At 45.2% G+C, this 26,914-nt stretch overlaps 2 protein-coding genes across 2 annotated transcripts; one reads left to right on the plus strand and one right to left on the minus strand.

Annotated features, from left to right (window-relative positions):
• Positions 1 to 1,092: 1,092 nt before the first annotated feature.
• UQCRC2 (ubiquinol-cytochrome c reductase core protein 2) lies at positions 1,093 to 16,761 on the plus strand. Its single transcript, XM_028705785.2, has 14 exons — positions 1,093 to 1,269; positions 2,506 to 2,598; positions 2,711 to 2,860; positions 5,089 to 5,153; positions 7,805 to 7,861; positions 8,383 to 8,507; positions 9,119 to 9,216; positions 10,538 to 10,595; positions 10,709 to 10,804; positions 12,303 to 12,502; positions 14,020 to 14,100; positions 14,826 to 14,902; positions 15,779 to 15,932; positions 16,516 to 16,761. Exons 1-14 carry the CDS (start codon positions 1,108 to 1,110, stop codon positions 16,597 to 16,599), a joined length of 1,500 nt encoding a protein of 499 aa, XP_028561618.2. The 5' UTR covers positions 1,093 to 1,107; the 3' UTR covers positions 16,600 to 16,761.
• Positions 15,407 to 26,435, minus strand: PDZD9 (PDZ domain containing 9). Its single transcript, XM_028705788.2, has 5 exons — positions 25,075 to 26,435; positions 22,303 to 22,482; positions 21,012 to 21,204; positions 17,636 to 18,427; positions 15,407 to 16,278 (listed from the first exon to the last, which is right to left on the minus strand). The coding sequence occupies exons 1-4, from the start codon at positions 25,151 to 25,153 to the stop codon at positions 17,923 to 17,925; spliced, it is 957 nt and encodes a 318-aa protein (XP_028561621.2). The 5' UTR covers positions 25,154 to 26,435; the 3' UTR covers positions 15,407 to 16,278; positions 17,636 to 17,922.
• Between the last annotated feature and the right edge of the window lie 479 nt (positions 26,436 to 26,914).

The raw sequence follows: 26,914 nt of genomic DNA on the forward strand, positions 1-26,914 counted from the left end.
TATAACTATTTATTTGAATAAATAGTTATTTGAAGGGATGCAGGTGGCGCTGTCTAAACCACAGAGCATTGGGCTTGCCAGTTAGAAGGTCGGTCGTTCAAATCCCCGCAACAGGGTGAGCTCCCATTGCTCGGTCCCTGCTTCTGCCAACCTAGCAGTTCAAAGGCACGTCAAAGTGCAAATAGATAAATAGGGACTGCTCCGGCAGGAAGGTAAATGGCGTTTCCGTGCGCTACTCTGGTTCGCCAGGAGCGGCTTAGTCATGCTGCCCACATGACCCGGAAGCTGTCTGCGGACAAATGCCGGCTCCCTCGGCCAGTAAAGCGAGATGAGCACCGCAACCCGAGTCGGCCTTTACCTTAAGCGGAGAACACAGTTCCCAGGATTCTTTGGGTGAAGTCATGTGCTATAAATGCGTGGGGTGAACCTCCACTCCTCCTGCAAGGGTCATGATTTAACTTGCTTCCCCCAAACTGCACCCACCTGCCTCACACCTGACATCATAGGTGGGGCACGTACAAGACCTGGCTGCAAAGGCGCTTAAATGTGTGCTCCTGGTTGTTCCTTGACAAGTGGGTGGCAGTTTCTGGATGGTAGTACCGCAAATCACCTTTACAGAGAGAACAAAAGAAATGAATAGAGCGTGCTTTATTTAGAACATGCAGCTTTCGCTCCCGATCCTCGAGAATTAAAGCAATGTAAAGATTTATCAGAATTAAGGATAGATGTCCTTTCTTCTTCAAATGCAAGGGGGGGGGGGAGAGAGAAAATCAAATTTGCGAAACGCTCGTGAGTTACAACTTAGGTGGCTGGAGGGTCAGCCCGCGAGCTAACTGCGCACAGCAGAGTTTTTAGTCCTCAGGTTCTGTTTTCGTCCTTTGCCATCCAGGATTCTACCAACTGCAAATGAGAACCGGACGTGTATGATGATTCTTAGCGGTGAACGATTATCCCCTTGATGGACTGGCCTGCGACGCTCTAGCCGCTTTCCTCTCCTAGTTTCCATGCTGGAACAACGTTCCCCTACCTCTACGGGGCGGGGGCGTTTCCCTAGTCGCAGGCGCTGGGCGCATAGACGCGAGATTATAGAAAGGCTCCGCTTTCTCTATGGTTCGGGCGGCGCGGAAAGAGTGGCAGTGCGGCGTGGACCGGAAGAGCCTTCCGCTTCCTGGGCGGCCATCTTGGATTTCTTCCCCGGGGAGGCTCCGGAGGGCTCTGTGGCGGTCGGAGACCATGAAGCCCATTCCGGCGGCAGCGCGGTGCCTCTCGGTGAGTAGCAGCGCCCTGGAGGCGGCGGCGGTGAAGGGGCGGGAGCCCGGAGCGAGAGAGGCGCCTGGGCCGGTGAAGGCCCGATGGAGGAAGCGCAGCGCCCGCTTCCCGGGAGCGACCTTGACTCGGGCCTTCGACCGGGGAAGGAGGGGAAAGGGAAGGCCGGCGCCTCATCCATCTCCGGGCGCCGCTCCTCCTTCTCAGCAACCGCTTTGGGGAGAGAAGAGGGTGGTGACAGACCCCTCTTCTGCCGGGAGGCTGAAGGTCGCTACAGGAGCCCCGAGGTCGGCCTGTCCCTGGAGCCCCAGCACCATCGGAAGCTGTCAGTCGGCGTTTCCCCTTTAGACGTACGCAGGACAGAATGCTGTTCGCTCCGGCAGGGGGAGAAATGACCGTTGAAAACGAAGGAAAGAAATCACCGCACGGAAACACACACACCCCCAGGCCACAAATTAGTCTCTAGGGAGAACGGCTAAGCTATTCATTTATTTCGTAAAAAAAATTATGCATCGCTTATTGCAAACAACGGCAACACATCCAAGTGCTTTACAAAAAGAGGAAACCAGAAAATTCAGGAGAAATTGCAAGAACAAGAAGCTAAAAGCAGATTAAAATTCACACCAGCGTTTCTGACTAAGCATCAGGGTAGGGTTGTCTAAGGTAAAAAAGTAAAGGATCCCTGGACGGTTAAGTCCAGTCAAAGGCGACTATGGGTTGCCCCGCTCATCTCACTTTTCAGGTCGAAGGAGCCGCCGTTTGTCCACAGACAGGTTTCTGGGTCAGAGCAATAGGAGCTCACCCCATTGTGCAGATTCGAACTGCTGACCTTCTGACCCGCAATTCCAAGAGGCTCGGTGGTCTAAACGATGGTTTTTAGTGAATGTCTGCTTGATATCCATTGACTTGGAACATGGACATTCTTGTTCCTGGCATGTTTACTTTGTGCCAGTTATTTATTTATAACGTAGTACATATATTCTCCAGGGAACTCAAGGAGCCATACATATTTCTCCTCTTACCCAGTTTTATCCTCACAACAATCCTGTGAGGTAGTTTAGGGTGAGAAGCAGTGTTAGGCCCAAGGTCACCCAGTGAACAGCATGGATGAGTTTGAACCCTGGTCTCGTAGGTCGTAGTCCAACACACTAACCACTACACCACATTGCTTATCTTTCAAATTTAATTGGTTGAAATGTGTATGGATCTAGCTTACCATTGTTTGTTCTCTCTTATTAGAGGAGATTTTATTCTCTCAAGACTGCGCCTAAAGTTGAAGCCCCTGGAGGAGCAGAGCGGTCAAAAGTACTGCTGCACCCCCAGGATCTTGAGGTTAGTCTGAAGAGGAAGTTATTTTGCATTTTGATATTTCTGCTAATTAGAGCAGCACATAGTGGAGCAGTGTGATTTCACGTAGACTGATGTGTCCTCTTTATAAATGCAGATTGCAAAACTACCAAATGGCTTGATGATTGCTTCTCTGGAAAATTATTCTCCCGTTTCAAGGATTGGTGTCTTCATCAAAGCAGGCAGCAGGTATGAGACCACCACCAATTTGGGAACTGCTCACCTGCTCCGCCTTGCATCTAACCTGGTGGGTTTCTTCTTCAACTTCTTTGACTTTAGATTAAGGAAGCAAAGTGTTATATTCAGCTCATTTAGTGTTGGTATCCTAAAAGTGAAATTGGGAGGCTGGAAAGGGTGGGGAGGTGAGTGGAGTACTTTTGAAATTCTGGAAAAACAAACGTTTGTGCTACTGTGTTAAAAACCGCAGAGGAGAATACTTTTTGTTATTTTCATAGGAGAAAAAAATGGTGTTGGTACAAATTCAAGTAAAACCATTCTCAGGCTGTCCTGTGTGTAGCATCTACATGAGTGATTGTCATTTGCCTAGGCAGTGACCATGTGGTTTTGAGTATCATTATACTGCACTCTCTTGGGTATCCCTCTTTTTTTTTCTGCCTCCACCCAATCAAATGTATATCCTCTCCTATCGTTTCTGCTTTATGGGCCATTTGTTGTCGCTTCTGCACTGATCTTACTTGTCGGCCTCACAGAGGTTGGCCACTGTGAGAACAGGATGCTGGACTAAGTGGGCCTTTCAACTAATCCAGCCAGGCTTTTCAGTTAGGTGACTTTAAAAGGCAAGTGGACAAATTCATTGAGGATAAGGCTATCAATGGCTGTTGATCTTCATCCCTGTGTACTGCCTCCTAGAATCAGAATGTCTCTGAACAACGACGAGAGGGATGCTCCACTCATGCCTAGATTTTTTTGTTTCTCATGAGACTCTGGTTGGCCATTGTAGGAAACTGGATGCTGGACTAGAATGACTTTTGGTCTACTCTTATTTTCTTTTTATTTTGCTGCTTCTCTAGCCATTTTTGTCCTTTCCTCACTCACCCTAAAAAAAAAATCTCCTTCCCATTCCTCATTTTCTGCTATTACTTTCCTCTTCTCTGCTGCCATGACATCTTCAGGCAAAGACAGAGCTGGCTTCAAGCTGTTTTTCTAAATTGGCTCCTTCCCAGACTATGCCCAAAGCAGATTGCAATGCAGCAGAAATAAGTTTCTCAGCCACCCTGCCCTGAATACCTTACCAAGGGGCCTCTGGTGGGTGGCATACCTCTACCATCACTGAATGTCCCATTGCCTCCAGCCCTGAACACTTCTATCACAGAGCCCCTCTTGGGCACTCAACATGGTGTCACAAGAAGTCAAGGAGGTGCCCATAATGGTCCATGCTACTGGCACAAGGCTTGGGGAACCAGCAATGCTGCCGCCTCTTCTGCACCTGAAAGTGCAAGGTGCCAAGAGCTTGGACCAGCTGCTTGTGTCCCTTTGCTGTTACTTCCTCCTCAGCTGGAGCAGCATCAGCTTATTTGAAAGTTTTGGGCTGCACCACTTTCCATGACCACCAGAGGCCCTTGGAGAACAATGTCAGACTGCTTTCTTGTTTTAAGGAACAGCAAATTAGCCTTTCTGAATCTCAGCAGACCCTGCAAATGTATCCAGGTAAACATCTTCATTTTCTAAAGAAATGATTTCTCCCCTTAAGGATGCCCTGCTGGCAGATATTTCTAAGGACCTGAAACTTAAAAGGACCTGCATGCACAAAAAATGCGTCAGATGCTCTTCTCCTCCTTGTCTCTAATTATTCCAAAGGCTTAGCTGGTTTTGAGGAAGACCTCCCTTTATTAACCTGACATGTGCCGCGGGACAAAGGTCTAGGCTGGCTTGCCTGCTCCTTTGCCCTAGTCCTGCACCCCTAACTGTTATGAATTGCAGAGAGCCCTGCTGGATCAAGCCATTGGCCATCTATTCTAGCATCTTGTCATGGTGGCCAGCCGGATGCCTCTTCAAAGCCTCCAAGCAAGAACAGAATGCAAGAGCACTTTCCTCACTTGTGATTCTCAGCAACCATGAAGGTTGAACATAGTCATCAGGGCTAGTAGCTGTTGCTACCCTTATCCTCCATGATTTTGTCTGATCCTGTTTTAAAACCACCACATTCTATCACTGTTATCCGGGTGGGAGAAAAGGAGGTGCAGTCTTGCTACTTTCAGTTTTGTCTGGTTCCAGCATAAGGATAAAGTATATAATAAGCCTTCTGAATTTCCATAGGGTGTTTATCTTGCAGCATAACACTGACTTAACATGCTTTGGCTTATTCATTATACCTGAACAGTTTAGTGATGCAAGCATTGGCTCTGTGTATTTGGTTACAATACCCAATGGCCAAGTTAAAACATATGGGTTAGATATGACTGAAGTTTTGTTTTGATGCCCGCAGTTGAAAGTGTAATGTTGGTTTTTCTACAGACTACAAAAGGAGCTTCTGCCTTTAAAATCACCCGTGGTATTGAAGCTGTTGGTGGTAGCCTAAGGTTTGTAATTGTTTAATGCTCAACTGTGTTTTGAATAATTACATGGAAATGGGATTCCTTTGATTATGGCAGTTCATAGTTGGATGACTTTGAATAGCCCAAGGCAGAAGTACTGAAAATAAGGGTGAGTGGGTTTTTAAAAAGTGATTTTTCATGTTTTAATCACAAGGCAGGCTTCACTTAAACATCTGTCCACTATCCAATTTTAATTGAACTTCCCCCTGCAATAGTTCTTTCAAAAACGATTCCCAGTTTCATCCTGGAGTTTAATTTTGTTTAATATGTGCTTCCTCAAGCATGTTTGTATGTAGAACCATAGCACATGCTTCAACAGTAGTGATATCAGCGCAGAAAGGAAGTGTAATCACAGTGAAAGAGAGTCCTGTATTTTTCATATATGCTCATATAAACCAGGGGAAAGGGGCCACATCTCTAGAAACATATGACTTTGCCTGGGGCATGATTCTCGCTTAGAGTGAGAAGTCAGGAGTGGCTGTGTCTCAGCGGGACAGCGCAGGCTTTGCCTGCAGAATGTTTTTGGCTCAGTTCCCGGCATCTCGAGGAAGGGCTTGGAAAAAGTCTAGTAAAAAATATTGGAGATTTTGCCAGACTTTGTAAACAATACTGAGCTAAATAGACCAATGGTATGAGGTAACTTCCAGTGTTCCATCTCCTTTACTGCACCTGAAGCTGGGTTGCAGGTGGAGCTGGGCAATATATTGATATATTGTCTAAAACCGCTTCGAAGTTCACATCGTGATAATTGTCTGAGCTGGCAATATTGTGTGAATCACAGTGTGTAAGGGCTAGGCCAGTGATGGCCAAACTTGGCCCCCCAGCTGTTTTGGGACTACAACTCCCATCATCCCTAGCTAACAGGACCAGTGGCCAGGGATGATGGGAATTGTAGTCCCAAAACACCTGGAGGGCCAAGTTATCAGGTGATAGGTGATATCTGGTTTTCAACTTTGCAATAACTCACCAGCTAAACTGCAGTGTTATCAGCAGCTAAACGTTGCAATCTACCACAATGTCTAAAATAAGGAAGGAACTATACAGAGGTGAACAGGACAATGTCCAGGCAACTGCTACTGCTTAGGAGCCTAAAACAGATAAATGACAATCTTCTCAATCATCGCACACTCAGTTACATCAGCAGGCAAGCCAAAATGAATCCCAGTAGGACTTTTGGTTCTGGGCTTGCCTACCAAATGGTGATATTCAGGACAATCCAAAGTATGGTGATGAGTCAGTGAATACAAATAATGTGGGACTGCCAGCAGACCTGCTAGGAGCCAGAAGCAGCTGGCCATGATGCTGGTATGTGTTAGCAGTAGTGGTGACAACCTGCAAGGCCTGGTGGTGGCGGCACAATCAATGGTGGCCTGCGAGTCCTCGTGGCGGCAACTGGACAAGGCAGCAGTAACAGCGGCTTTTATCTCCTTATTTAATATAGTGTTATTGCACTCTTGTGAATCAGAATCACATGGCTTGTATCCGGTGCTGACCCTACTTGGAGTAAACCAATTGAAATTACAGTGGTGCCTCGCAAGACAAAATTAATTCGTTCCGCAAGTTTTTTCTTCTTGCGAGTTTTTCGTCTTGCGAAGCACGGTTTCCCATAGGAATGCATTGAAAATCAATCAATGCGTTCCTATGGAAACCGCCTTCAGACCAGGTCCGGGGACAGTCTGTTCCCCGACCTCTTCTGAAGGCTGGGGGGGGGGGGGACAAGGGCTTTTCTTCCCACCCCCAGCATTTTAAAAAACCCCGGGACAGCGGAGACTTCTCCGCTGTCCCAGGGCGATCTTAAAATGCTGGTGGGCGGCAGCGAAGCCTCCGCTGCCGCCCGCCAGCATTTTAAAATCGCCCCGGGACAGCGGAGGACTTCTCCGCTGTCCCGGGGCGATTTAAAAGCCCCCGGGAAGGCAGGCAGGGGGGAGCAAAGACTTTTGCCCCCCCCCGGCCTTCAGAAGAGGTCCTGGACCACTTCTGAAGGCCGGCGGGGGGCGAAAGTCTTTGCTCCCCCCCCCCCGCCTGCCTTCAAAAGCCGTCCGGGATAGCGGAAAAACGAAGGCTGGCGGCAGGAGGAGGTCTCTCCGCCCCGCCGCCAGCCTTCAGAGGAGGTCCGAGGAGAGTGGGGAAGACGCGCTGCGCTTCCCCGCTGTCCCGGAGATTTCCCTATGGGCTTTCGTCTTGCGAAGGAAGCCCATAGGGAAATTCGTTTTGCGAAGCGCCTCCAAAACGGAAAACCCTTTCGTCTAGCGGGTTTTCCGTCTTGCGAGGCGTTCGTCTTGTGGGGCACCACTGTAATCAACATGGGTAACTTGCATTCATTAATTTCATTGAGTTTACTCTGAGTAGAACTTGATCAGATACAATTCTTATGTCTTGTTTTAGGTTTCTCAGGCAGAGTTTTAGCATTGCATAATTAGCTTATTTTACAGTAGAAAGATAACTATTGGCAGGGACTCTTACAATAGGCAGTATACATGTGTACTAAATCTGTATGTGGGTATTAATTGTGGTTTAAGATAGAAAACGTTAATAGCAAAACATTTAATTGTAAGCAAGCCCACAATAGGATTGTAAACAGAAGGAACCAGTAACCTCATATCAACTTTTGAACAATGTACTTTTTCTTTTTTTAGTGTGACATCTACCAGAGAGAACATGGTTTATTCCGTTGAATGCCTGCGTGACTATATGTAAGCCTCTAGATGTGTAGCAAATCAGTTTTCAACGCATTCTGTAAGCATTCCCATTGATAATGCAACAGAACATCATTGCATAAGTAATTTTTTGTTCCTGCCCTTGAAATACAGTTTGACTTTATTCTGAGCTATAAATAACATGGCACATGTTTTTCTGTGGGTCTGTTCCTAAAAGGATTGTCAGGAAGAAAACACATCTATTAATTCTGCCCTTGTTCGTTACCTAACTCCCTGTCTCTCTCTCCCCCTGCCCCCCCCCCGTCAGTATTTTGATTGATTGTAAGCTTCTTGGTCCAGGAGCCGTGTGTGTTTTCCTTAAGGTGCTATGTAGAGACTAGGTAACTTTTGAGTCTGGTCTTAAATTCTCAGAAGGAATGCCATTGAAATTCGTGCTAACCCACTTACCTTTGAATTTTTATATTTTAACATCAGCTTGCCCTTGATCTGCTCTCTAATATTTTGGAGCCTCAGTTGTTTGATCCTTTCTTGATACATGATGTTCTTCCTTTATTCAGTGATACCGTTTTGGAGTATTTATTAAATGTCACAACAGCCCCAGAATTCAGGCGCTGGGAAGTGGCTGAGGCCAATCCCCGTTTAAGAATTGACAAGGCGATTGCCTTTCAGAACCCTCAAGTTGGTGAGTGTTCCTAATCTGCTGGGGGCTACGAGGAGTATTTCTTTTAAGATTGTACAAGTATGAAACAATCCTTTTGAGTGGAATAGTTTCCCCCTGCCTATGGGTGGATATCTTGTGTGCCCTCAACAACTGATACAGCTTTAAATTAATGATTCCATAATCTTTTATTGCTGACATTTGCAGTGATAAAGGGGGTGATGGAATTCTTTCTTTAAAAACATTATTCTCTGCCAAGCAGAATTTAAGGAGCAGCATTTTTTTAAAAAAAATAAACAAATGTAGGGCTGCTTTTTAGTGGAACAAAGGTATGCGTGATTTAAATCTGAGTGGACCCACACTAGGACCTTGGATATGCCTAAAACTATCTTTTCAATCCTTACCCAACAACATCCATGGTCCAGCAAACTATTTTGCAGATTGTTTAGACAGAGCTAAGTGACAATTTGTCTCCCAGAGTGGATTTGATTTGCATATTCTGCATGAACAGGGGCTTCACCTTAGTATTGAAGGGGAAGCTCCACACAATCGATGAAAAACACATTTCTGCAGAGCACAGCTTGGGTACAAATGATTCACTACAACAAGTAAACCTTCCATTGTCTTATGCATAGGTGTTCTTGAAAACTTGCATGCAGCGGCTTATCGTAATGCCCTTGCCAACTCCTTGTACTGTCCAGATTACCGTATTGGGAAGATTACTTCGGAACAAGTAAGAGTTTAAACAGCACTTACTATACTTAATTATTGTAGATGAAGAGAAGCTTGGCACTAAAGACATCAACTTAATTGCAACACTCGTCTCTTCCCTGCCCTCCTGTTGCTCTTTTGCTTCCAATTCTCATCAGCCCCAGTCAGCACAGCTTATGGTTAGGGATGATGGGAGTTGTACTCTGGCAACATCTGAAGGGCCAGAGGTTCCCTGTCCTATGATTTATACTTGCTCAGCAAACCATAAGTGAAAACCAGGGTTTGATCCTGGTTAATGCAACCCATCCTTTGCCTGCTTGAATGCAACTTTGGGTTCTGGAGATGTCTCTTTTCAAAGAAGCAGTGGTAAAAGAACAACTTAAATTTACCTTGAAAGTTTTTATTTGTAAGGAAGATGCCATCTTTTTTGAGTACAGTGGTACCTCTGGTTACAAACTTAATTCGTTCTGGAGGTCCATTCTTAAGCCTAAACCATTCATAACCTGAGGCATGCTTTTGCTAATGGGGCCTCCTGCTGCTGCTACCGCAATACTTCCGCTTGCAAAGTTTGCAACCGGGACCATCTACTTCTAGGTTAGCGGAGCTTGTAACCTGCAGCGTTCGCAAGGAGGACAGTACAGAAGGTTCCACTGTAGTGGTTTGGAGGCGAATTTCCTTCCCTATCTGAGTGTATTGATCCTACCTGGAACATTTTCCCTTACTTTGTTTTGGTTGGTTTTTCAACAGTGTAATCCTATGCATGCCAACTGAGAAGCCCCAGTGAATTCATTGGGGACTTCCCCTAGAGTAAGTGTATTGGGCTGCAGTTATACAGCATCATGTTGCATTTTAACACTAGTTTCCACAAGCTGTTGCACTTAATCAAAATATTTGTGAAGATGTTTAAAACTGGTGTCACTTAAACCAGTTCTGTTCTGAAATGCCTCAAACGCTAAGGCTCCTCAATGTGCTTTTTTGGAAGTGAAGCACAGTCATAGTCCAGGCAAACAACTTATATAAGATAATTTTTTTAAAATGGCCATGGGTAGCTCAGTTGGTTAGAGCTTGGTGCTGATAATGCAAAGGTTGCAGGTTCGATCCCCCTATGGGACAGCTGCATATTCCTGCATTGCAGGGGGTTGGATTAGATGATCCTCGGGGTCAGTTCCAGCTCTACAATTGTATGATTCTGTGATTACCATGTCTTGCTTATGAGCTTCTCGGAAGCATCTGGTTGGCTACTGTAAAAGCAGGCTTTTGGTGTGATTCAGAAGGACTCTTTATGTTCTTATTTTAGTTATGTAGCAGAAATACTAACACGTACATCCTCCTTTTCATCACAGCTGCACCAGTTCGTACAGAACAACTTCACAAGTGGCAGAATGGCTCTGGTGGGGCTCGGTATGTAAGGCAAGATCTGTGTCTTGTGGCTGTGCTGTGTTCTTTTAAAAGACAAAAACACCCTTTGCCGCAAACCTCTGGGTTGTTCTTCTGATGCTAACACTGCCTTTCAGGTGTCAGCCATTCTGACCTGAAGCAGATTGGAGAGCATTTCCTAAACATCCGCAGCGGGTCTGGCTCAGCTGGTGAGAAGGCCAAGTATCGTGGAGGTAAATGTGCTCTCTCTTTTTGGTACCTGCATATTTCTTGATAATTCTGTAGCAGTGCTGCTGAATTAGATTGATGGGGTGAGTCCATCCTGCCTTCTGCTGTGGGGCCATCATCTAGCCTTCAAACCTGCTGTACCCCTGCCCCAGCCACTGCATTGTTGCCTTACTCCACATCCAGGGACAACCTTTCACAAAGACCAGAGAATTCCAGCACATGTTATATGGCTTGTAGATTACTGTTCCCAATAGGCATGTTACAGTTTGCTACGTTTTTATCACACCCTTCCTCCAAGATGTTCAGGGTGGGGCATACATGCTTCACAGGAACATAGGGGCCAATGCTCAATGCTAGAACATCTGCTTTGCATGCAGAAGGTCACAGGTTCAATCCCCAGTAATTCCCAAGGACAACTGGGAATGTCCTGTATGAAACACTGGAGAGCCATTGCCAGTCAGTGCAGACAGTTCAATGGTCTTATTCAGCACAAAGCAGCATCTTTTCTTTGGGGGATGAATGGTAGAACATCTGGAGAGAACCTTTCCTGAACCCCTGGAGAGCTACTTCCATCAGCGTAGACAATACTAAGCTGGATGGACCCAGTGGCCTGATTCAGTATAAGGCAGCTTCCTAGGACTCCGTGTTCCTAACTGCCAGGCTGGGGCTATTTTGCCATCAAGGCCATCCTTCCCCAATCAATATGGTGCTCTCCAAACTCCCATCATCCCTGATCATTAACCGCACTGGCTGTGGCTGATGGGGATTGTAGTCCAAAACAGTTGGGACAAGTTGATCTAGGCCTTTATCATCTGCTCTTGCTGGCAGTGATCATCCAGAGTCTTGAGTGGGGAGAGACCTTTCCAGACGCTTGCTGATGTAACTGGAGATGTCAGGAAATGAATCTGGGACCTTCCCCCTGCAAAACAGATGTTCTCCCACAGTGCTGTTCCTAGTTCTCCTCACAACAGTCCTGCAGGGTGAGAGCATGTGACTTACCTTTCAGTGGATTCCATTGCCATCGCACCACTTTGGCCTGTGCACTTGGACCTGCTGCCTGCTGGGCAAGGGCCAAATTCTAAGGCTGCTGTAGTTTTTCAGGGTACAGAAGAAAATGAATTTTCTTGTCTACTTGATCACCTTGAAAATTCAGTTTCATAATTCAGTAGCCATCATGTGTCTGTCGTTGACTTGGGCCTTAAAGATCTAGAGAAATTCTAAGCTCTCCCTCTAGCATACTTCGTGGCAGTAGCATTAACATCCTATCTGAAAGTCACTTTGGCTTCTCTCCGAATTTGTGTTTTGATTGTGTTAGTTTTCAAACTGCATTCTAGGGAACTTTGTAGTTTCTTAGGAGGTGGCTTGATAACGCTACCAGTTTCATGGTGGGTTTAGGAAGGCTTCTCTGTAGACAATTTGACAGAGAAAATGCTATTATTGCAGGGATTGTTGATGTGTTATGCTTTGATGAGCATATAATGCCTCTTTTTGCCTCTCACTAAGGTGAAATCCGAGAGCTGAACAGCCATAGCCTTGTCCATGCTGCCGTAGTTGCTGAAGGAGCTGCTGTAGGAAGTGCAGAAGCAAACGCCTTTAGTGTCCTTCAGCATGTTCTTGGGGCAGGGCCTCTCATTAAGAGAGGAAGTAGCATTACCAGTAAGCTCATCCAAGGTGTTGCGAAGGCAACTGCCCTACCTTTTGATGTAAGTATGTAGGCTTGCACCTGTGATTTTAATGTGAGCAAAAAAAGAGCAGAGAAGTGTCGGGTTGTATCCATTGTAAGTCCTACTCAGAGTAGAACTGTTGACATTAATGAACCTGTTAGTTATGTTCAGTAATTTTAGTGGGTGGATCTACTCTGTGCAGGACTAGCATTGGATGCAACCTGTACTGTTTATATTTTGGGAAATGATTATTTGGGGAAAGCATTCATTGGCTGGCTAGCAGCCACCAAGCCAGTTTTAAGGCTCTGCTGCTTAGATACAGTGTCCTGAATAACTCTGGACCCAGTTACCTGAAAACCAATCTTTTTATCTCCAGTGCCTTGTAAGGATGCTACAATCCACTAATGGAACCTGGTTAGTTTTGCCACAGCCTGATGATTATTGGCTTTTGGTAACATGGGGGTGGGGTGGCTTTTTCACTGGCAGGATTGGTGGTGTGGAATGCCACTCCTACTGAAATACAAGAGGTCACATCAGTATTGGCATTCTGCCAACTGCTGAGGACACACCTGTTTAGCCAAGCATTTCCTTGGACTTCTCTTACTGGATCAATTATACTTTTTAACTTGCTTGTTTCTTTTTAGTTTTAATTAAGGGTGATTTAATGTCCCAATGGAATTGTAATTGTGTGTGTTTTTAATTATGGATTTCATACTTGATTGTATAGTTGTTAAACCCAGTTAGAAGTAATTTTAGCATATAAGTGGTATATAAATTATTTAAGTTATTATCAGCAACGATGACAACAGACGTGTGGCAGAAGTCCCTTTGGAATGAATGGAATTTCTATAAGGGGTCTTGTGATAGAAGCTCCTAGTGGTTTTTGCCAAAGATTTCTACCGGAGCTGCAGTGTTCAGTGCAATTTTATAAAGTGTCTTTGATTAAATGAATCTACGGATTTCTTTTCTTAAGTAATACAAGTAAATTTACAAGTACCTTGGTACTCGAACGGCTTGGCTCTCGAACAAATCAACTCCCAAACGCCGCAAACCCGGAAGTAAGTGTTCCAGTTTGCAAACATTTTTTGGAAGCCAAACGTCCGACATGACTTCTGCTTGAGTGCAGGAAGCTCCTGCAGCCAGTTGGAAGCTGCACCTTGGTTTTTGAACGGTTTGTGGAGTCAAACAGACTCCTGGAACGGATTAAGTTTGAGAACCAAGATACTACTGTACAAATAATTTAAAAATCTACATATGGCAAATGCCCTCTAAGAAGTGGCATTTTCCACTTCTCTCAGACAAGGAGAATTTTTCATTTGAGATTATGGCTTCTGATTGTTTTAAATTTATGCACAATTACATACATTAACTAAAATACGAACAATCAGTAATAAACTAATGATAACCCTATTTCCTAGGCCTATTTCCTAACTCTGTTTCCTATTTTGAATTTCAGCCTTTCTAAACATGGACTACTTTAAAATGCCAAAAAATATTTCTGCATGAAGAAAAGAGCTTGTTGGAATATGCTAACTGAAATCAAATTTCTTTTGCAGGCAGCAGCATTTAATGTGAATTACTCTGATTCCGGACTCTTTGGCGTTTACACTGTATCCCAGGCTTCAGCTGCTGGGGAGGTGAGTCACCAGTTGGTTTTCTCAGACCAAGTTAATTGGAAGCACGTTCAGTCTGCAAGTTCTGATAAGGATTTATTTAACAATTGGTAGGGTTTTATGACAAATGTGTGTATTTCTGACACTGCAAGGAGTGTTTTGCTTTCAGGAAGGATGTGCTGAAAGTAGAAAATGTGTCCTTAAGTTCCTATTGTCAGAGGGATAGATGTACTTTATGATAGATGTCTTTATGAAACCTCTTGTGGATTAGCTTCTTTTAAAAAATATCCTTAATTCATATGATTGTAAGTGGGCAAACAAAGTAATCTGGCTCGGGAAAAGAACATAGTGGAAGAACCCAGATTCAGTCCTTGGCGTCTCCAGTTAAAAGAAAGGGATCTAGTAGCAGGTGAAAAGAAGCCCCAGAGACCTGCTATTCTTTCTCATCCACCCACCCATGCCCCTGCAGCTTGCTCAGGGGATGGGACTTGCATTCACTCCAGTTGGATAGTCCCCCCCAGTGCACATTGTAGATGCAGAAGGCCTGATCTGGCTCAGATTTTCCCTGTATACAAATAATGTGAGGACCACACAGAGTGATTCTCCCTCAGCCCTACAAACCTCAAGGGACAGCTCTGGCTGCATATGTCTAATAAAAATTCTAGGTATATGTAAATAAAGTGGGGGGCAGGGGTTGAATTCTGACTTTTGTAGCCAGCAGCAACATATTTTCATGTTTTTGAATCAAGGTAATCAAAGCTGCTTTGAACCAAGTGAAGGCAGTTGCCCAGGGTGGAGTCACTGATGCGGAAGTCACAAGAGCCAAGTAAGTTAGCTTACCAGAGCTATTCTTATGACCTGTTCACAGCCCAAAATCATATATTATACTCAACCCTCTTTCTGCCCCGGCACACATTCCTGATATTAGGGAATTGTTGATGTACATTTTAATTTGATGTATTTTTGAGTAAAGTAAAAGTTGATGTATTTTTAAGTAAAGTAAAAGCTCTCATTTTTATATCTAAATAAGAAACGTGCCTCTCATCTAGGACAAATGAGATAGGGTTGAGGCATTCAGAGAAGGCGGCGTAGCTCAGTTGTTGAGCACATGGTTTGCATGCAGAAGATCCCAGGTTCAAACCCTGCTTGTCACCCAGTTAAAAGGTTTGGGCAGCCTAAGATTCTAGAGAACTGCCAGCTGCTAGTCAGAGTAAGCAATATTGATAAGCTGGACAAATACTCTGAATTGGCAAATGGCTGTTTCTTATGTAAAATATACATTATTGGACTACTTAAAAAAGAAGCAGAGCAGCAATGGAACACTAAAATGTACAGAAAATCTACTTTACTCTTAAACTATGGAAATCTAACAAATTGTTAGGTTTTACATGATTTCATAAAATACATGATTACAAGATTTTTTTTGACCTATTTAACTGAGGGTTGTTATTCCTCCCATGAAGCTGGATTTTCTCTCATGCCTGCCTTCAAGAATGCCTTGTGATTTCCAGTCTCACGGATGACTGTTTTAAAGTAATAGGCATCCTGTAACTTGTCAGAATTACAAAGTGCATTGCAAATGCAAGTAAGACAGTGTAAATAAATGCACTCCACATTATACTTTTCCTGCCGATTGTCTGCCATCATATTTACAGATTCCTAAGCAGGCTGCTATGCTCATTTTCCTCAATGTTCTTGACAGAAACCAGCTGAAGGCGGCTTACTTGATGTCTGTGGAGTCTTCAGAAGGCTTGCTTGATGAAATTGGCTCTCAGGCCCTGGCATCTGGGGCATACACGTCACCAAGCGCTGCGGCCGAAAAGATTGATTCTGTGGCCACTGCTGACATTGTGAATGTAAGTAAGGTGCCTGTAGATTACAACATAATCAGCAGCTTTGTATTTAGAACGGTTTCCCCTCTTCCTGTTTTCTGTAGCGCTGACAAAATAGGTGACCCACTTCTTGAGTTGGCCAGCAGTCCTCATAACCCTAATTCTGAGGGACAGGACTTTGCTCTGGTGACTCCCAGTCTCTGGGATACCCATCAGAGCTGTATCTGTGAAGTGTTGACCCTAAATGTTTCCATCCGCCCACACTTCCGATGGCACTTTGCTGGTGTTACCCTTTGCGTTTGGGGAGTTTGCAGTCCTCTGTGTCTGGGTTTGCTTCTCATTTTTCTCTTTTGCCAACTGCCACAGAGACCTAGATTTGGTAGAATGCAGAATACAAATATATTAAATGAATACCAACACTGGCTTTCTCCCCCACAAATGGCTCTTCCTACACCCACTGCAAGCCAAATTCTAATCCAGCAGTTCCTTTAAAGCTCAAAAATAGCCACTCATCAAATACAGTGATTCTGTTTGCTGATTCCAAAGCAGATGATGCCTCAGTCGCCTAACATTTTGTCCTCTGCTATCTTTCTGCTTTATTTTTCAGGCCGCAAAGAAGTTTGTTAGTGGGAAGAAGTCAATGGCAGCTAGTGGGGATTTGGCAAACACCCCTTTTGTGGATGAGTTGTAAGAAGTTGAACACGAGGCACAGCCTCAAAATGGACTCTGTTCTAAGACAGTTGTGTTGACTGTCATTATCGTCCTGTATTATTTATGAGTTCCTAATGCTTTGGAGCTGTAGGTTACTTTCAGTACACTTACACCAAATAAAGTGCAGAGCTCATCCTCTTAACAGGATTCTCAGTACCTTTGTGTCTTCTGTATTGTTATGCACTTAAAGCATTTTCTGTTGCTCTTATAGCAGCATCTGGTGCTTAATATGGAATTGTGTAGGTATCTGCTTTTTTGTTCTGAGCCAGTTTGGTCTCGTGGCTGGTGAATTGGTTTTGGATCGAGGAAGCCCAGGTTAAAACCTCACCATAGCCAATGGGTTCATTGGATGGCCTTGTGAGAGTCAGGAGAGAATGGTTGAATGCCTTTAATTCTTCTAAAGTTCAAATGCTTAAAGCATTTTAAAACAATGGGGTATGTAAGTGTGCTTAATTAATCGTGCGCACTTAACCTGCTTTAGGAACACAAAGAGCTAGTTGAAATGGGGTGTATATGTACAAAATATAATCCCTCCCTTTGTGGTGATGGAGGGGATTCACAACATTCCAAATTCTTCCTTGGTGTTGACACCAAATTTATTGAACTGTATAAAGCGTTAAAAAGCGGGACTGGGATGGTTTTCTTTCCCCCTTTAAAAGGTAGGATATAAGTAATTAAAGGAGGGGTCAGAAATATAGTAGGCGTGGATCAATTTGGCACCACTGGGGAAACTTTGGTTGTTACGATAATCCAAGGGGCCCTTGACAAATTTGAGGATTGTACATTGATTGGTGCATGCCATACCATCAGGCTACATGGACCAGAATTGTGGGGTGCAGGGAACCCATTCCTGCATACAGATAATGAGTTTCCAAATGTGTGTGGGCCTGTGTGTTGCAGTAAAATGCTAAGAACAGAATTCCCTAATCTTTGCTAATGGTTCGGCTAAAAAGTGGCAAGGGTTAGATTAATTTCGAGTCTGGCATAATTCATTTTGAAGTAATACTGTTTCTTACCTTCACAAGCAGAAGATGGCCAGGTTCTGCTCTTGCAGTTGTGCTACATAGCTTGGCTGCTAGACTTCCAGAGACATGTCTATATGAAAACTGACTGTAGTTATTTCTCCACTGTTGAGATTATTCTCTCCCTCCCTCGAAAGAGGGAGCATCGCTTCTTTCAAACACCCAAGTTCCCTGCTCGCCCATCAGTTGGCAGAGAGGTTGTATGAGTGAAAATCCAGCTTATAACTGGATCCAGTTTCAGAAACCCAGTTCCTGGCGGTGCAAAACTGGATCCAGTTGCCTCATTCAACTTCTTGAGAAAAGTTTTCGAGCCAAAATGCATCCGACACAGTAGAGGAGGAAGATGACAATGATGGCGGCGCAACACCTTTTAGCATAGTCCAATATGGCGACGAGGACGTTAAAAACAAACTTGAAATGTCAGCATCACTTTCATCTTCAAAATCTTTATGAATGATAATGTCGTTACCAATGTCTGAGCCCACGGTAAATGTGTAGGTTTTCCTTTCAAAGATGTGCCACTCTTTAGAGATCCACTTGGGTTGCTTAGAAGTTTCAAAAGAAAGTGATGGTACAGCTTTGACATTAGGAAAAGCATCGGCATGTACAGTTCTGTTAACAGGAACTTCAGTGACTTCGGTTGTAGTATAGATCTCATCACTACCGAAGCTGACGACATGGCCCCCACCAATAAGCTCCTCGTCGTCACTAACATGACAGCTGTAATCATAATCTTCAGAGTCTTCGCTGCTCGACCAAGCTTCTTCACTGGTGTAAGTTGACGTCCTGAAATGAACACAACACAGAGAGTCTTGGAAAGCAGTTACGTTGTAAGGATTGCTTCTATTTGATTCATAGAGGGCAGATCTTAAAGAAGTACTTTGGCCACTTGTGGCATTTAGTAACTCGGGAAGGGGTTGCAATTCAGTGACAGAACATAGCTTTGCAAGCAGAACAGTCCCAGGTTCAATTAAAAAATAGTTTCATTGGAAACCTCTTCCCTCTTCTGGGGGTCTGCTTGCAAAAGAGCTTTCAGATAACCCCTGTGATGCACTTTGAAGTCCCAACAGTTGGGGCTTCAAAGTGCAGCATTACCTGATGTCATTGTGATGTCAGTTGATTGGATGGCCTGCTGGGGGGTTGGGAGATAAGGATTTATCCCACTGGCCAGAAAAGGTTCCCCACCTTTTGTATAGATAGACCAGAGGCATGCCTCAGTATATGTCAGCTTCCCCTGTTGCTATACGTTTCCGGTTTGGCCTAGATTATTGCTATCATATTACCAATCAGCATAGCCTACTATCAACACCCTCCTGTATTTTTAAAATAAAGCAGCTGACCCTCTACTCCCTGCACTTCTGGCTTCCGTGCTGTGTTTCCTCCACCTCTTTTGTAACGTAACATTACCAGCTCCTTGGAGATGGGGGAAATTGTGTATAATAATTGTATGCATTAAGTCACTAGGCTAGAGCAGCCTATTAAATATAAATTATGTGCTTGGGAAAAGCTAGTGCTCTGCTACTTCAAGGTCTGCAAACAGTGCTTAGGGGGATTTTGATGTCAAACTGTTGTGGTGGAGACCTCTTTACTGGTTAATTTTATAGGGTGTGGGTGGCTGCAAAGAAGACTTGCATTGGTGACAGCCATCAGATGAAACACTACAGCTCATCCTTCCGGTAGCTCCCATGACCACTGGCCCCTCTTTCGCATCCTAACAGCTTGGGTTAGAACACCCCTTTCTTCTATCCATAGCTGTCGACTTTTCCCTTTTCTTGCGAGGAATCCTATTCAGAATAAGGGAATTTCCCTTTAAAAAAGGGAAACGTTGACAGCTATGCTTCTATCCCTTATTTCCTCAAGTCCTGGAATTAGGGGGAGGAAGAGCAAGAACAAGAAGCTTCTGCTAAATGCTACTGGGTGCTCTGTTCGTTTCACTGAACAAACTGATCCCAGTTTATAGAATAACTGTTGCTCCATGTGATCCTGAATATTATTTTTTACAAAACACCACTCCATTGTGTGGTATGTGTTTTCCAATTTCTTTTGCTAATTACCAGATGAAACAACTGAGCAAGGGAGCAATGCTGCTGCTTCCCTTACATCATTTAACTACAGTGGTGCCTCGCAAGACGAAATTAATTCGTTCCGCGAGTTTTGTCGTCTTGCGATTTTTTTCGTCTTGCGAAGCACGGTGTCGGGAAAGTTTTGGAAAAGCTTCAAAAATCACCAAAGTCTTCAAAAACCTCAAAAAAGCTACCACACCACGTTCTATGAGTTGCTCCTCGGAGTCAAGTCGCAACTGTATTAACGGTGTTAAGAAAAAGGAAACAAACTTGCAAGATGTTTCCGTCTTGCGAAGCAAGCCCATAGGGAAAATCGTCTTGCGAAGCAGCTCAAAAAACAAAAAACCCTTTCGTCTAGCGAGTTTTTTTGTCTTGCGAGGCATTCGTCTTGTGAGGTACCACTGTACTGGCTCATTTTTAGCTGTTCCAAAGTGGGGGTTTGGGACCTTTTTTGAGCCAGATGACCACCTTCCCTTCTGGGCAACCAAACACCTGGGGGCTGCATGCTACTGATGGAGCAGGGCCCGAGGTGCTGCTGCTATTATTGTTGTTGTTTTATTTATTATTAATACCGCCCTTCATCATAAGATCTCAGGGTATAAAATACAGAATAAAAACAGGATTTACAAGTAAATAAGTAAATCAAAACAGCAAAACAATATCCCCCTTCCCACATACACATTTAATAGGCTGTAGGATATTAATCAGCCAAAGGCCTGGTTGAAAAGGAACATTTTTGCCTGGCGCCTAAACTATATAATGAAGGGACCAGGTGAGCCTCACTGGGGAGAGCATTCCATAAATGGGTGGAGCAACACATGCAGATTCCACCTTCACATAGTTGTCTAGGTTCTCTGTGCACATACCCTTCTCGATCCTCCATCCAGGCAAGCAAGAGGTATTAGCAGAGTTCAAAGGCACCTGCCAGCCATGCAAAAAGATTTAGGATGTGAAGCACAACCAGTGCTCAGGTGGTCTGGGAAGAGTCCCAAGGACCAGACAGAGAAGCCTGAAGGGCCACATTTCTCCCTAGGGCCTGAGGTTCCTAATCCCTCCCTGCTCAACATTGACAGGCAGTGGCTCTTCAGAGTTTCTGATGGGGTCTTTATACCCCTTGGAAGAGAGAGCCCAGGGATTGAACCTGGAGTTTTCTGCATGCAAAGTGTATGCACTTCCACTGAGATACAACACATTTCGGGAAGTTGACGTGGTCAAATAATGTTACCATTAGATTTCCAACCCTCCCCCGCCTCCCAGCACTCTCATGACCTTTACCCAAACAGTGAACTAGAAACATGGTTTCTTACTCTCCTAGCTTGGCTCCCTTTCTTTCAGGAATGCTGTCGATGGCAGTTTCCCATCGGACTGGTAATTTCATAAATTCCCTGTAAACTTGGATCTGCAGAACGGTCCCAATGAGGGTGGTGTGCAGAAGCTGCCTTAGCTCTCGTAGTGTCCACCCTAGGACATTAGCATGCCCAATTTTAATCAGGATGTCACCTGGAAGGAAAGGAAAGCTATTAGTTTGGGGGAAGTTGTTTGCAGAATGCACTCTTGGCTTGTTTAACCTGGTAGTTCCTACATCCAGTGCCTGCCCATGGAGGTACTCAAGGGTACTCAGTACCAGCATCTCCCCAACCGCCACCATATTAAGTGCAACAACATCATGGTGAGTACCGTCACCATTTTTTCTTTTTAATAAAATAAAACACTGCCTACATCTCATTGATGTGTGGTGCTGGTCCCACTCAGTATAGACTTGTTGAAATTAATGCTTACGACTAATTTGGGTAATAATAATAATATAATAATAATAATTTATTATTTGTACCCTGCCCATCTGGCTGGGTTTCCCCAGCCACTCTGGGCGGCTTCCAACAAAGATGAAAGATACACTAAAATGTCACATTAAAAACTTCCCTGAACAGGGCTGCCTTCAGATGTCTTCTGAATGTCAGGTAGATGTTTATCGCTTTGACATCTGATGGAAGGGCGTTCCACAGGGCAGGCGCCACTACCGAGAAGGCCCTCTGCCTTGTTCCCTGTAACTTGGCCTCTCACAGTGAGGGAACCACCAGAAGGCCCTCGGAGCTGGACCTCAGTGTCTGGGCAGAACGATGGGGGAGGAGACGCTCCTTCAGATATACTGGACCGAGGCCGTTTAGGGTTTAAAGGTCAGCACCAACACTTTGAATTGTGCTCGGAAACGTACTGGGAGCCAATGTAGGTCTTTCAAGACCGGTGTTATATGGTCTCGGCGGCTGCTCCCAGTCACCAGTCTAGCTGCCGTATTCTGGATTAGTTGTAGTTCAAAGGTAGCCCCACGTAGAGCGCATTGCAGTAGTCCAAGCGGGAGATAACCAGAGCATGTACCACTCTGGCGAGACAGTCTGCAGGCAGATAGGGTCTCAGCCTACGTACCAGATGGAGCTGGTAAACAGCTGCCCTGGACACAGATACAGGGTCTAATGCAACAAGCAGTGGAAGAGAGGGAGTTCCAAGAGAGAGGTTTTCCTTTGCTGCTGTAAAAGCTCTTTCTGTTCCTACTACATACCAGCCATGCACCCCCCAGGTTTGAGGTTGTTTCCACCTGCTTACCTGGTTGGAGTTTCCCATCTCTTACTGCTGCACTTTTCTCTACCAGGCTTGAGATCTGGATGTAGGGCCCGTTCTGAATGAGGATTAAGCCTAATCCCTGCTCTCCCATTTGGATATTTGTCTTCACAGTGGCACTTAAAGTATGTTCAGATCCACTCATATCTGAACTGGTGTCTTCATCTAAATGAGAAAGAAAGCAATCCACTATTGTTTGCGCCTGCAAAAGCTTCTGGGCGGACATACTGCTTTGTTAGTGCATGCCCCCTAGCTTCTTGCTGAAGTCCTGTGACTTTTCATACCAAAAATGTTCTGGAGTGCCCCCCCCCCCGGCTTTTGTTGCACTTTGGTTCATATGTGCCCCTCCAAGTGGTAACCCTGGGGAAACATTAAAGGACAACTAATAAAACAGAATGGTGGATAAAGGTAAAGGTACCCCTGCCCGTATGGGCCAGTCGTGTCCGACTCTAGGGTTGTGCGCCCATCTCACTTAAGAGGCCGGGGGCCAGCACTGTCCGGAGACACTTCCGGGTCACGTGGCCAGCGTGCCGAAGCTGCTCTGGCAAGCCAGCACCAGCGCAGCACACGGAAACGCCGTTTACCTTCCCGCTATAAAGCGGTACCTATTTATCTACTTGCACTTAAGGGTGCTTTCGAACTGCTAGGTGGGCAGGAGCTGGGACTGAAAGACGGGAGCTCACCCCGCCGCGGGGATTCGAACCGCCGACCATACGATCGGCAAGTCCTAGGCACTGAGGTTTTACCCACAGCGCCACCCGCGTCCCTTAGAATGGTGGATAGGTAAAGGTAAAGGGACCCTTGACCATTAGGTCCAGTCGTGGACGACTCTGGGGTTGTGGCGCTCATCTCGCTTTACTGGCCGAGGGAGCCGGTGTACAGCTTCTGGCTCATGTGGCCAGCATGACTAAGCTGCTTCTGGCGAACCAGAGCAGTGCACGGAAATGCCGTTTACCTTCCTGCCAGAGCGATACCTATTTATCTACTTGCACTTTGACATGCTTTCGAACTTGCTATCCACGCGTCCTGGTGGATAGATGGTCCAGTGTAAAACCCTGAGCAATGCAACATGTCAATGATTAAATACTAGTGATTTAGTCAATGACATGTTGCGCAATGCGCTCCCAACTCTCCTCCCACCAACCCCCCCCCCATCATTCTGGAGGGGTCTATAGTCTAATAACCCAGGCTTCCTCAACCTCAGCCCACCATATGTTTTTGGCCTACAACTCCCATGATCCCTAACTAGCAGGACCAGTGGTCAGGGATGATGGGAATTGTAATCTCAAAACACCTGGAGGGCCGAGGTTGAGGAAGCCTGGTCTAACCACTGTATAAGTTTCATGCAAGCAAATCAGAATGAATGCTGAATAAACTGGTTGCCTGGCAGAGCCTCTAGTCACTGCTGTAGCTCTTTGAATCTGGTGACACCCAAGAACAAAATCCCTGTTCGATCAGACGGAAGATCCACTGAGTCCAGTCTCCAGTTTTCCACAATGCTCAAACAGATGTCATACTTTTGGGAATTTCCCAGACATAGCCGGTATTCAGCCCTTGTAAACAGCGTCTGGGTGGAAATTGCTTAAATGTCCGGGGAAATCTGAATGTATGGCAATCCATGTCAGAAGTGTGGATTTTGGCAAATTTCATTAATAAAGCCCAACAACCTTTGTGTTCGGGTTTTCACTTTTTGAAATATGGCAACCTTACATTTGGGAAGCTTACAGGGAGGGGGCATGCTAGCAACAGCCTCCCCCCCCCCAACTAGAAACTGGTATCCAGTGCTAGGGTGTCAAAAAGTGAGCCAGCAGTAAATCACACTGTTCAAATTTGGAGTTAACTCTTGGCTGAGTGCCAGGCCAAATAAACACAGCAGTTCATCTCCAGTAGGTCTTACCCCATGAATCAGTGGCTGAAAGTGCCCCCCTCCCCACAGTCATCTAAATCCCCTCCTCCCCAGGGCTTTCCCCCAAGAAATCAGAGACTGTGTTTGCATGCAGCATATCACTGCTCCACCTGTTTCAACCCTCTTCTGATTATGGGAAATGGGGGTGGGGGGAGGGGAGCTGGTTGCAACAGGAGGGGGAGATACCCATGACTCTTCACCAACCTGACTAATCTCTGCATCTTGGTCTCCCTCCTCCCACCCTTCTGCTTCAGCTACTGTCTCTGAACTTCTCTCTGCCACAGACTCTCCCAGCTCACTAAACCCTGTTGCCTGTTCAGCTTTCAATATCACCTCCTCGCAGTCTTCTCCCTTTTCTCCCTCTGACCACTCATTGTTGTTCCATCACCACTCCCCAGCCTCTGAGACTTCTTTCTTTGGTGGTTCCCCAGCTGGTTCCTCCCACCATTCCTCTGCGTTCAACCAGTCCATGACATAGGGTGCTCAGGGGTGGAGCATCTGTATTTCACGCAGAAGATCTTTGTTTCAGTCCCTGGCATCTCCAGGTAGGGCTGGGAAAGATTCCCTCCCTAAAACCATGAGAACCATCAGTGCTAACTAAACTGTGACAGATGGACCATTGGCCTGATTCAGTATACGGCAGCTTCCAATGTTCATATGGTCAATTACTTTTGAGCATCCTGCCTAACAGGTGTGGATAACTCTATCCTCCATTAATTTGTCTAATTCCCATTTTAAACTACCGGAACTACTGAGCACCCCAACATCTGGTGACAGTGAATTCCAGCAATTAATCTTGCACTGTGTGAAGAAATCCTTTCTTTTGCCTGTATTGAATTTGCCACACTCACCTGTGTCCCAGCTGTAATAATCATCAGAGCCTGTTGATGAGGTTTCTTCTTCATCTGCTAAGGAAGAGAATTTGGACATGTTGCAAAGCTCATGTGGCCTAACCCTCTCGGCCAGGTGCAGGAGAACATTTGCCCTCCAGATGTTGCTGAACCACAGCTTGCACCAGTACCAGCAAGCATGACCAATGGGACAGGGAGGATGAGAGTTTTACTCTGCAACACCTGAAGGACCAAAGGTTGCTCTGAGCACCTTCTCCAAGCATACAATTCTCCTTAGCTTAATGGGCTTCAAGACCCAGTTCCCAAAACTTAAGCTCAGAGTTATAGAGCAAATCAATTTCATTCCAGATGTATTATTTCCAAGGGTTAGGACCCAAAGAACTGTGTGAGACATACTAGCTTTCAAAAGACTTTCCCCAGGAAGCATTGGAGACTGCTGTTGGAGAAATGTGAGCCCCAAAGCCCCATTGGGCATACTGGAATTAGTTGCACAGTTCTTTGGATCCTGGCCACGATACCTGTCTATCAACATCTGAGAGGTTCATTTAGGAATCCTGAAAAGAAAACAAGGAGTGTTCATGGAACTACTGAGCTGGAAGGGATCCCAAGGATTGATCGTCCAGTTCAACCACCTGCAATGCAAGAGTCACAGCTAAAGAATCTCTGGCAGATGGCCACCCAACCACTGTTTAAAAACCTCCAATGAAGGAGCGTCCACCACCTCCAAGGTTATCCATTCCATTGACCCACAGCTCTTACTGTCACAATGTTATTCCTAATGGTTTAGTTGGAATCTCCTATCTTTAGATTTGAATACATTGGTTCAGGTCCTATCCTCTGGAGCAGCAGCAAACAAGCTTACTTCACCTTCCATGTGATAGCCCTATAGATATTTGAAGATGGCTTTCCTATCACTTCTTTTCTCCAAGCTAAACATACCCAACTCCCTCACCCATTCCAGACCCTTAATCATCTTGGTTGCCCTCCTCTGCACATGTTGCAGCTTGTCAATATCCTTCTTAAACCATGGTGTCCAGAACTGGACACAGGATCCCAGGTAGGGCCTGTGTTGAGATGCAAATCCATAATTCATGGAGCCAAGAGTACTGTATAGGACAATGTGGTCACAATCCAGTGCCATCTCAGTGTCACAGGGACAATTTCAACAGTTCCCATCCAAGAACTGCTGGCATTAATGAGAGCAGAATGTATACACACCTTACATTGAAAGCACATGGCTCCCCCCAAAGAATATTGGGAACTATGTTTAACTAAATTGCCCAGCATACTTAACAAACTACAGCTCCCACATTTCTTTGTGGGAGGTCAGGTGTTTTAAATGTGCTTTGTGTATACAGATGTTTAGAAGAACCTTAAACAAATTCTGGTGTTGTAATTACCTGGTGGGAAAAATGTCGCACTTTTGAAAGACAATTTTTTTTTTACAGATGGTCTTCTGATGGATGACCATTTGACAGATGGTCTTCTGATGGATGACCATTTGACAGATGGTCTTCTGATGGATGACCATTTGACAGATGGTCTTCTGATGGATGACCATTTGACAGATGGTCTTCTGACAGACGGCCGTCTGAGAGATGGTCTTCTGAAGGATGGTCGTCTGAAGGATGGTCGTCTGATGGATGGTCGTCTGACAGATGCTCTTCTGGCGGATGACCTTCTTCTGTCAAATGAAGTTCCCATGTCGGACAGCCGTCTTCTGGCAGATGATCTCCTTCTGGCAGTTGAACTTCTTCTGTCAGATGACATCCCTCTTTCATATGACGTTTGTTGCATAGATGGCCTTCTTTCATAAGATGAACCTCTTCTACCAGAAAAC

Source organism: Podarcis muralis, chromosome 14, assembly GCF_964188315.1.
Source record: "Podarcis muralis chromosome 14, rPodMur119.hap1.1, whole genome shotgun sequence".
NCBI lineage: Eukaryota > Metazoa > Chordata > Lepidosauria > Squamata > Lacertidae > Podarcis > Podarcis muralis.